The sequence below is a fragment of the Vombatus ursinus genome, unplaced genomic scaffold (assembly GCF_900497805.2).
Source record: "Vombatus ursinus unplaced genomic scaffold, bare-nosed wombat genome assembly UNPS02003292.1, whole genome shotgun sequence".
NCBI lineage: Eukaryota > Metazoa > Chordata > Mammalia > Diprotodontia > Vombatidae > Vombatus > Vombatus ursinus.
In genome coordinates this window covers 15734954-15747233 of record NW_020943070.1, presented here as the reverse complement: position 1 = coordinate 15747233, position 12280 = coordinate 15734954, and the positions used below count along the sequence as shown (strand labels likewise).

Sequence of the window (12280 nt, the reverse complement as noted above, 5' to 3'; positions counted from 1 at the left end):
AATTCATCACTAAATAGGCAGCCTACTGGTGATAAACTCCTCCCTATTTAGTGAAGCTGGTCCTGGGAAAACAGGTTATCTGTTCATGTAAGTCTAATTAACAAGCCTTTGCAGCATGGTAGAGCCTAATAGAATTGGCACTGATACAGCTTTCAAGGACCCAATGTCACCTCCATGCCATAATGAGGGACTGGAGTAGGATTTGGTAGAAGTGACTAAGGCTAAGATTATGTTTCATTTCTCTAATTGGATTTAAAACAATAAACTACATGGTTATAGAATGAGAGAGACATGGTAAAAAAGAAGTTCATGTGAGAGAAAAAAAAATCCTCAACTTTATTGGACTACAAGCTCAATATGAATTAACAGTGTGAAGTGGAAGCCAAAAAGATAAATGCTGTCCCAGACTGTGTTAAGACAAATATTGTCCAGAGAATGAAGATCCCTCTATAGGCTGTCCTGATCAGCCACATCAAAAGTACTATACACACTTCTCATCTTTTAGGAAGAACAGTGACAAACTATCCTGTAATGAAAGTGACCTGGATGGTGAGAGAACCAGAAATCATGATATAGGGAGAACCATTGAAAGAAATAGATTGATTAGACTAGAAAAGACTTGGGAGAACACAGGAGCATAAATGAAGCACTAGAAAAGATGGTAGAGATATTTACAAAAATATAAATTGTCTCATGTAACAAAAGAGGAAATAGAGTAAATAACCCTATTTTAGAAAAAAGGGAGTGACAGCTAAGTGGTACAGTAGATAAAGCACAGGGCCTAAAGTCAGGAAGACCTAAGTTCAAATGTGGCCTCAAACACTTACTAACTGTGTGACTTTGAACCACTCACTTAGCCCTGTTTGCCTCAGTTTCCTCATCTGTAAAATGAGCTGGAGAAGGAAATGGCAAACCACTCCAGTATCTTTGCCAAGAAAACCCCAAATGAGATGATGAAGGGTCCACATGACTGGAATGACTGACAATAAGAGAAAAATAAACTGAATAAGCCATCAATGAGCTCCTTAAGAAAAAACCTATGACCAGTTGGATTCACAAATGAATTCCCCCAAATATTTAAGGAACAATTAATCCCAATACTATATAAGCTATCTGAAAAAAAATAGTTAAAGAAAGAGTCCTACCCATTTTTTTAATGACACAAATATGGAACTGATACCTAAACCAGAGAGAGCAAAAAAAAAAGAAAAAGAAAATTATAGGCCAATTTCCTTAATGAGTATCAATGCAAAAATCTTATGTAAAGTACTAGCAAGGAGATTACAGAAACATATCACAAAGATCAAAGACTATGAGCAGATAGACCTTAGCCTAGGAATACAGGGTTGGTTCAATATTAGGAAAATTATCAGTGTAAGTGACCATATCAATAACATGATAACAACAAAACCATATGATTTTATCAACAGATGCAGAAAACTCTTTAACAAAATACAAAACCCATTCCTGCTTTAAAAAGAAACACTAGAAAGCATAGTTTTCAGTGGAGTCTTTCTTAAAATGATAAGTAACATCTATCTAAAACCAAGAGCAAGCATTATCTGTAATGGGGATAAACTTGAAGCCTTCCCATTAAGATCAGGAGCAAAGGAAGGATATCCATTATCACCATTATGTGTGAATATTGTGCTAGAAATGCTATCTATAGCAATAAGAAAAGAAAAAGAAATTGAAAGAATAAAAATAGGCAATGAGGAAACAAACCATCACTCTTTGAAGATGATACAATGGCATATTTAAAGAATCTAAGAGAATCAACTAAAAACCTAACTGAAACAATTAACAACTTCAGCAGAGTTGCAGGATACAAAATAAACTCATATAATCATCAGCATTTCTATATACTAACAATAAGACCCAGGAGCAAGAGATTGAAAGAGGAGTCCATTTAAAATAACTTCAGATGACATAAAATACTTGGGAGTCTACCTGTCAAGACAAACCCAAGAACTGTATAAACACAATCACAAAATACTTTTCACACAAATAAAGGTAGATGTAAAAAACTGGAAAAATGTTAATTGTTTGTGAGTAGGCTAAGCCAATATAATAAAAATTACAATTCTACTAAGTTAATTTACTTATTCAGTGCCATACCAATCAAGCCACCAAAGAACTATTTTACAGAGCTAGAGTAGCAACAAAATTCATCTGGAAGAACAAAAGGTCAAGAATATCAAAGGAATCAATGGAAAAAGTGTTACAGAAGGTGGCTTAACAGTTCCAGATTTAAACTGTATTAGGAAAAGGTAATCATGAAAATGATATTGTACTGGTTTTAAAATAGAGTGGTGAATCAGTGGAATAAATTAGGTACACATTACTCAGTAGTTGAAGATCTTAATAACCTAAAGCTTGATAAACCCAAAGATCCAAGCCTTTAAGGTAACAACTCAACATCTAACAAAAATTGCTGAGAAAATTAGAAAGTAGTTTAGCAGAAATTAGGCACACACCAACATTGCACACTGTATGCCAAGATAAGGTCAAAATGGATAAATTATTTAGACATGAAGGTGATAACATGAGTAAATTAGGGAAGCATATAAAAATTATATCTGTCAGATCTATGGATAAGGGAGGAGTTTACAACCAAATAAGAGATTGAGGGAATTACAGGAAGTAAAAAAGATGATTTTAATTTCATGAAATTGAAAAGCTTTTGCACAAACAAAACTAATGCAATCAAAATTAGAAAGAAAATAGGAAACTAGGGGGAATGTTTTGAAGCAAATTTCTCTGATAAAGGCCTTGTTTTCCAAATATATAGAGAACTGGGTCAAATTTATTTGTAAAAAAGTAGGTATCTCCAGTTGATAAATGGTCAAAGGATATGAAAAGGCAGTTTTCGGGAAACAAAAAATCAAAGCTATCAATAGTCCCAAGAAAAGATACTCTAAATCACTACTGATTAGAGACATGCAAATTAAACTAACTCTGAGATACCATCTCACATCAGATTGGCTAACAGGATGGAAAAGGAAAGTGATAAATGCTGGAGGGGATGTGGAAAAATTGGGACGTTAACGCACCTTCGATGGAGTCCAATCCTTCTGGAAAATAATTTGGAATTATGTCTAAAGTCATAAAAAAATCATAGAAAAGGGAAAAGGACCTATTTGTACAAAAAATATTTATAGCAGCTCCTTTTGTAGCAGCAAATAATTGGAAATTGAGAGGACGCCCATTAATTGAGGAATGCCTAAACAAGTTGTGGCATATGATTGTGACAGAATGCTATTGTGCTATAAGAAATGATGAGCAAGGTGGTTTCAGAAAACCTGAAAAGACTTACATGAACTCATACTAAGTGAAGTGAGCAGAACCAGGAGAACATTATACACAGTAACGAGGATCATCAACTGTGAAAGACTTTAGCTACTCTGATCAAGACAACAAGATAATTCCAAAGAACCCATGATGAAAAATGTTATCTACCTCCAGAGAGAAAACTGATGAACTCTGAGTGGAAAATGAAGCATACTTTTTTTTTTACTTTCTTTGTTTTTGTTTTATTTTGTTTGTATTTTCTTTTGCAACATGGCTAATATGGAAATGTTTTGTATCACCTCACATATATAATTGAAATCAAGCTACCTGCTTTCTCAAGGATGGGTGAGAGGTGAAAGAGGAGAAAATTTGGAACTCAAAATTTTAAGAAGTTATTGCTTAAAAATTTTACATATAACTGGGAAATGTTTCATGAAATAAATCAAAATAAATTTTAAAAAACGAAAATTTCATTGTTGTTTAGTGTGTTCAGTCATGTCTGACTCTTTGTGACCCCTTTTGGGGTTTTATTGGCAAAGATACTGGAAAGGTTTGCCATTTCCTTCTCCAGCTCATTTTGTAGATGAGGAAACTGAGGCAAATAGAATTAAGTGACTTGCCCAGCATCACACAGCTAGCAAGTGTCTGGGGCCAGATTTGAATTCACAAAGATGAGTCTTCCTGACTTCAGGCCTGGCACTGCACCACCTAGCTGGCCCACCCTCCAAAAACAATTAACTTTGTCAAAAAATGTCCCTCAAAGTACAATGAATTCCCTGCCATTAAAATTTTTCAAGTAAAGTCAATAACTACTTGTCATACACATTACAGCTCAGATCCATGACTTGGTCAGAAATTGGGCTAAATGGACTCAAAGATCTCTTCCAGCTGTTCAGTTTTCTGACTCTATAATATTATAAATAAATGAATGGAATCATCTTCCTGGGATGAATATTCTTCCATCCAAACATTTATCAAAAGCCTGCTTTATTCAAGGCATTCTGCTAGTTGCTGAATGAACTAGAAACATTCTACATGCCATATACCAATAAAAGTTACTTCTCTAATTCAGAGAGGTTTTAAAAGATTCATACAGCATACACTAGCAAGCCAAGCTGATTTAACAACTTAATGAAAATCTGCACATACTTAAGATCAGACTGGGTTGGCATCTGTAGCAATTACTTTACCGAAACACACTTCATAGTGCATATTAGAAGGCAAGGCCAAACCTTTACATCATGCCACATAAAATTATTTCTTCTAGGGATTATGGTGCAGGAGGTGTTTAAAGAGAATACATCTATAACACATTAGTACATAGACATAAATATCTCAAAACATAGGTAATAAGGAGGACAGCAAAAGAAATTCATTAGCTTCCTTAGATGCATACAAGGAAGGATGCTACAGCAAGGTGAATCATTCCATTATATATAATATAAGGTAATTTAATAAGGAATAGTAACAGTGAAGAATGCTTTTAAGATGAAAGACTATATGGGTCAATAGTGAGTAAAACAGAGAAATGCTTCCTGGCTACAAATGGGCAGTTCCATGGAAACCCCTGAAGTTGGGAGCTGGGTTTCAGTATTAATGATTGGTCTGAAGGGGACAGAGAAAAGATCCACATTTTCTTGCTCTTTACCCACTTGGAACTAGTGAGCAGTGAACTTGCAATAGAAGCACTCAGGAGTCATGGATTAGTGGGTCATGCTGGGAAATTCCCAGCCAGTTTTACCTGGGGTAAAGAACAGTCTCACTTCGCATGCAAAGAATTGAGGTCAGGTATTCCTGCCGCAGGTGTTTGCAGGGCAGGGTGATGCCAATGACCCAAACTTTAATATTAAAGTGTATTTGAACTACTAGAATTATTTTTAAAATCAGAAACAAAAATGTCTGGCTTCAGTTAAACTTTTATCAATCGATGTCAATGACATCTTTCCAAAGGACCCAAGAATCCTGATCTGTCAATTTAATTTTAAAATGCATGTAATACACAGTTATAACAGTATCAATTATTCCATCTAGTTTGTGAACTGTTCATTGTAAGACTATTAAAGCTACCCAGCAGGCTGTACTTTAATGAAATAGATCCAGTACTCCAGAGAGAAAAACCTGGGTTTCAAAATCCTAAAACCTCTGATCAAGTCAGTTCTTTATTCTTACTTGGGAGCAATATGCTTCCTTTCTTCTTCTGGTCCTTGATCAAACATGCTTTGGGGAATTAGAGGAGTAATAGGGAAAGGGGGGCAGAGAAAGCTATTGCTGACATAGTCTGATATGGAATAAGAGTGGGGAGAAGAGAAAATTACCTTCAGGATGTATTGGAGGCAGAAAGGAAAAGCTCTAGTCAAAATCAGTAGCAGTCAGTTAACATTAGGATAACTAGGTTTATTAAGTCTCGTGAAGGAACTCAAAGACTCAAGGTAGCAGATATAATCTCCTTAAATATTGTAAAGTTTCCATTTACTCCCATTTTAAGAAAGTCTGATCTCTTTTGGATATATAGCTGAGCAATCAAAATATACATGACTGAACAAAAACGGCCCGAGGGATTGTTAAGGAAATGGAGGGGCTAACGTGCTGAGCAGCAGGAAAGCAGAAACTAATCAAGGAGACTTTTCTCTTTGGGGCTCCCACACCCTTTCTCATTTCTATGGAGTACCTCTGAAGGCAGGGCTCTAACAAATCAAGATCATTCCCTTTATCACTTTGGACAAAATGAAATTTTCTGGTCTGGGTGTCTGAAAATAGCTCCTGATTAAAGAATTACCAATTTAGCTGGAAAAGGGCCTCGGAGAATAGGATAATCCCCTCATCTTGCAGATGGGGAAACTGAATTCCAAGATCACACAGGTAGTAACTGGAAGATCTGGAATTTGTACCCAAATCCTGTGACTCTCTATCTAGCCATCTTTTCACTTCATGGCACCGTTGTCTTTGTCTGTCTTTTTGATACTGACTCACTAAAAAAGATGGAGAGGCAGTGAGGTATAGCACGTAAAGAACCTGCCTGAGGAGTGAGGAAGCCCCGTATTTGGGTCCTGCCTCTGAAACATACAACCCGTGGAAACCTGGGCAAGCTGTCTAACCCAGCAGTCCCCAGGCAATTCTAAGGCAACAAATTCCCAAAGAGCCTCAGAGTCACAATGGGAAAGGAGGATCTTCATTGGGAGTCCCCATACCAGTGAAATCATAGATCCAGTATATATGTATGTAGGTGTGCTTGTACATACTTATAGAGGCAGGTAGGTAGCACAGTGGATAGAGTATCAGACCTGGAGTTAGAAAGACTCATCTTTCTGAGTTCAAATCTGGCCTCAGACACTTCCTAGCTGTGTGACCCTAAGCAAGTCACTTAACCCTGTTTGCCTCAGTTTCCTCATCTGTAAAATGAGCTGTAGAAGGAAATGGCAAACCACTCTAGTGTCTTTGACAAGAAAACCCCGAATGAGGTCATGAAGAGTCAGGCATAACTAAAACGAATGAACAACAACAACATACACACACACATACATATATACATATAATGTGATACATGTATTTATATACATGGGTTTATGAGTGTATATATATATATATATGAACATGTGTATATATACATATATACATATGTATGTGTGTGTGTTTATATATGTGTGTGTGTGTGAGTGTGTGTGCATGTGTATGTATCCTTCATCTATTCTGCAAAACAGAATCCAGAACTGCTCATTAAGATGAGACATGAGAGATCATAGAAGAGCTCAGCTCTCCCACATATACTACAGCAAAATTTTTTAAAGTAGTCCACATTCAATAATGATAGAGAAATTTAAAAAGAAACAAAAATATGCTCCTTCATCCAACCCAGGATTCTTTTTTCTTTTAGCTGTGGCAGAAGAAAGCCAGAAGCCTATAGAAATTGAGAAGTCGCTATGAGGTCAGGTAAACAAGCCTGAAATGGACCAATATTCTGACCAGGGACATGCAGGAGGTCATTAGACCATGGGCTTACTCCATCTTAATGGACTTAAGGGAGGGAAAAAAAAGTCAGGGAACAAGGAATATAGCGTGGAAAATGGGGAACAAAGGGAGAAAATGACTACTCACAATTGGAGGGTGAGACAAGAAGGGCATACAACATGGAGGACAGAAGGGAGCAATGAATGTCTTCTTGACTTTACTCTTATTTGGGTGAAAGGAAGGTAGAACACACTCTACCCTCCGCTACCACCACGCTCACGCATATACATGTAAAAGAATTTAGTGTGACAATACATTTAAGTGAAAAGCAAAATAGAAGACAGGAAGAGAGGAGGGTTAAGAGGAAGGAAAGAGTCAGGTAAAGAGTAGATAACACGCAAAACACACAAACTTTTGGAGAGCAGATCATAAGGAGGGAGAAAGAAAAATGGAAGGAAGGGAGGGAGAGCTAGTGATTGAGGTCTGGGCTATATGAAGAGAGGATATATAAAGAGGGAGGACAAACAACTTCAAATACACACACACACACACACACACACGTATATGTTCCTTCCTTTTTGACCACCTTTTTTTTATAAAGATGGTAAAAGGACAAAAAATAGGGAAAAAGTTTAAGAGGATATGATGAAGGAACATATACAATTACTAATCATTATCATGAATATGAATGGGATTAATTCACTCATAAAAGCAAAGACAGATTAAATAAAATAATATAAAGTATGCAATTTACAATAAAAGCCCTTGAACATAGAGATAAATTGCTGCAAAATTTGTGATACTTCATGAAAATATCAAAGAGCAAAGAACAGGAGTGGCAATCATTATCTTAGACAAGGCAATAGGGTAAATAGATGAGGTTTAAATAGTTTAACATGGAAACTATGTTATGCTTAAAGCATATAATTAAATAATTAAAGCATATAATATAAATATTTAACCTTTTATGAACAAAATAGCATCATATTGTCATAGCTAATAACAGGAAGTATGCATTAAGTCCTTCCTATGTGTCGGGCATTGTTCTAAGCATTGCACATACAAAGAAAGACAAAAATCATGGTCCGTGCCCTAAAGGAATTCATATTCTAATGAGAGGAATAAAAAACAAACAACTATGTCAGACAAGATGTGTACAGTATAAATGGGAGAATTTAAATATGTTAAGGAAAATTTGATCAAATTACAAGAAGAAATAGACAGTAAAATTATAATAGTCAAAGACCTCAGTGTAAGCCTTTCAGACCCAGACAAGCCATTTTTTCTTGCTTAGGCAGTTGGGGTTAAGTGACTCGCCCAGGGTCACACAGCTAGTAAGTGTCAAGTGTTTGGTCTGAGACCTAATTTGAACTCAGGTCCTCCTGACTTCAGGGCCAGTGCTCTATCCACTGTGCCACCTAGCTGCCCCAAGACAAGCCATTTTTAAAAAAGATGAACAAGAAAGAGATTAAGGACCTGAATAAAATTTTATAAAAGTTAGGTATACTACATCTCTGACAACTAGTGAATGGGAATACAAAGGAATATATAGGTATCTTGGTATATGCAGCACTTTAATGAAAATCAACCACTTGTCTAGGGCAAAAAAAAATGTATACATGAAAACAGAAAACCAAAAATATTAAACATATCCTTTTGGAAAAGGATTCAAACTTAATGAGATGCTAAATAAAAATTGGTTGGTCAAAGAACAAATCATAGAGATAACAGATAACTTAATCAAAGAAAATTACAAAAATTCAACAGACCACAATTCTGGGGATGCATCCAAAACAGTATGTAAGAAATAATTTATATCTAAACATTTTCAAAAGAGAGAAAAAACAAATCAATTAATTGAGCGTGCAATAAAAATTATGAAAACAAACAAATAAAAAAACAAGGAAACAGAAAAATTTCTAAAATGAATTGAAATTATTAACTTCTGTAAAGTAGAATCACATAAAAATAAATCCACAAAAAGCATCAGACTTTTTATATATTACCAACAATACCCAGTCTAAAGATATGGAAAAAGAAATGCCATTCAAAAAAACTACAGAATGTATAGAATGTTTGGGATTCATCTATTAAGATATATACACTATTTGTATTAAAACAACTACAAAACAAAAGAATGATAGAGATTAATTGTTAATAGTTGGGTCTTGGCAACATAATAACAATAATAAAACTTCCTAATTAGTTTATACATTCAATGCCAAATCAACCAATCTAACAAAGACTTATTTTACATAATTAGAAAATAATGATAATGAAATTCAGTGGAAATACAATGTAAACAGAAAGAACAACCACCAAAAGAAGTGAATGTTTAGAAATTTCTGAAAAACAAACGTGACTCCAAAGAAAAGACATGAGGAGACTTCTCTTCCCCACACCTTCACAGAGGTATGATGTTTACAAGTGTGGAACATTGCACATATTTTCAGATATTTTTTGTTTTGATCACTTATGTTGATTTTCCCTCTTCTTTTTCCTTTTTGTCTTTGATCTTGTCTTTCCTTTTTGACATGTTGATCAGTGGAACAGATTAAATACATAAGATGCAGAAGTAAATGAACATAGTAGCACAGTACTATACCTGATAAATCTATAATCTAATATACTCAAATAATCTATTCAAGAAAAATTGCAAGGAAAATTGAGAAGTTGTCTAATGCAATTTTGGTTCAGACCAACAAATCATTGTATACTACAAAATAAGTTCCAAATGGATTTATGACCTACAGTAATGTCTGCCATAGATAAATTATATGAGCAGAGAGGGAGAAACTGTGGGTAAGGGAAGAATTTTTCACAAAATAAGGGATAAATAGCATCAAAGAAAATAAAAATGGACAAATCTGAATATATAAAATTGCAAAGGTTTTATGCAGACAAATATCAATACAATTCACATTAGGAAAAATTAATTAGGAAAAATAGTTCTCAAAGGATGAAATTCAAGCTATCAATAATCACATAAAAATGTTCCAAATCATCAATACAAGAAATTCAAATAAAAATAATTCTGAGTTCCCTTCCACCTTATACCAACTAAATTTCCAAAGAAAAATGATTGTTGGAGCAGATGGGAGAATACAAGAACACTAATCAACCACTGGTAGGGCCTTGAATTGATATGATCATTCTGCAAAGTAATTTAGAACTGTACCCGAAATGTCAATGAACTGTGGCCCAATAAGTGGGATAAAAATATCCCACTGAATTTATATCCCCAAAGAGATTAAAAAAAACAGGGAAAATAGTTAGTGGTATAAAAACTAATTATAGCAGCCATTTTTCTAACGTCAAAATTCTGGAAACTGGGGGGGGGCAGAGCATACCCATCAATTAAGGACTCATGGAACAAATTAGGGCCTATCAATATAACGGAAAGTATTATGCTAAAAGAAATGGTTTGTGTGTGTACGTGTGTATGTATACATATATATGCATATAAATATTTTTAACAAGTTGCACATGTAGCTGATTCATGGTTGCATATGAAATCCTCATTTTCCATACTTCTTTTTAAGTGGAGATGATTATGTTTGTGAACTTCATAATGAAAAAAGAAAATTAAAAAACAAACAAGAAAATACAGGCTCAACTTTTAAATACCTCTTGCTATAATGCAAAAATGAGGAAAGTCTTACCTAGTTTTGGTAGAGAATAGGGCACTTTGAAGTAGTCTTCATAAAACTCTATCAATCTCTTTGTTATATGGAGAGCATAATCCCCAGATCCTCTTCTGACTGCATCAGGTCTTGCATATAATCGCACCTGATTAGAAACAAGTAGGAAAAAGAAAGAAAGAAAGAAAGAAGAGGTTACATCAGCCTCCGGGTATCAGCCTTCTGCCTTTATTGCAAAGATGAGCCAACACAAATCACTTTTTTATGTTCTAAAAGCCAGAAGAGAATTCCTGTTCATATATCAAAGCAAGCTGTGGCTGAAGAGACAGAACTTAAACAATTAAGGTAAAAAAGTTGAGGAAAGCATGATTCCTTGTTTTTTTTACTTGCTTGTCAAATGGAAGATTTATACACCTGGCATCAAAATCAATATTGAAAAGCAATCACTCACATGTGTTTGCTAGAGATATGATGGTACAGTGGATTAGGATAATGGGTCTCTTTGCCTACTTTGAATGTAGGCAGGATACTGTGGCTCAGGAGGAGAGGGAGTTCATGGTTTGTTAAAGAAACATTTTATCGAGCTTCAGGAGCATTACTACGTTGAATGAAAAATATAATTCACATTTCCCACTTTTCTTCAGCACTGACTATCATTATCCTCCATGGGTAAGCTAAGGTTGAGAGGAAACCATTTGTAAATTCTTTCATGGACATAAGCAATTAACATTCCTGAAGTCAATCCATAAAGGCTCCAGGCCTAGGAAACCAAAAGGGACAGATAAGGTGAAGTAATCCATATTTCTAACACAACTTGGCTATTTAATACTCATCTTAAATCAAGTGCTATATATTACCTAGTACTCACTAGAAAGCGCCTAAGAAAAGTCACATAGAACTCTATAAAAACTGTTAACAATTTAGAGAAAGAAAAAAAAAGATTCAAATCAAATTATTTCTTTTATTAAAAACAAAAACCTTTAAACAGTATGGTTGGTTTTTGCAACACACTCACACACACACACACACACACACATATACACACCCTCCTTGGGCTAAGCTATTTTTCATTTACCTTCTCCCTAATCTTCATATCACCACCCAGGAAGGTTTAGTCAATAGGTCAAAAGTTTCAGAATAGGAAGACCTGATGACTTGGGCCAGGTACAAGTTAGCCCCAGATGCAAAATTTACAACCTAGAGAAAATAAATCAGATGTTTTTTTTTCTCCCTAAAAATGTTTTTTACTAAATATAGACAATTAGCAAATATATACAGGTTCAATTCTCTACATTCCCACCTGCAAGGATGAACTCAGGTCGAAAATCTATATACACTATGTGGCAATAAATAGCCAAATCTAAGGAACTACCAACCCGTCTTAATAATGGCTATATCAGATT

General features: G+C 35.0%; 1 protein-coding gene across 1 annotated transcript in view; it reads right to left on the bottom strand.

Annotated features, from left to right (window-relative positions):
- TRHDE (thyrotropin releasing hormone degrading enzyme) overlaps positions 1-12280 on the bottom strand; it is a 463679-nt gene that overhangs the window by 340273 nt on the left and 111126 nt on the right. The window contains exon 3 of the mRNA XM_027874288.1: positions 10899-11025. Within this exon, the coding sequence (XP_027730089.1) occupies positions 10899-11025 (127 nt within the window). The remainder of the gene's footprint in view (positions 1-10898; positions 11026-12280) is intronic.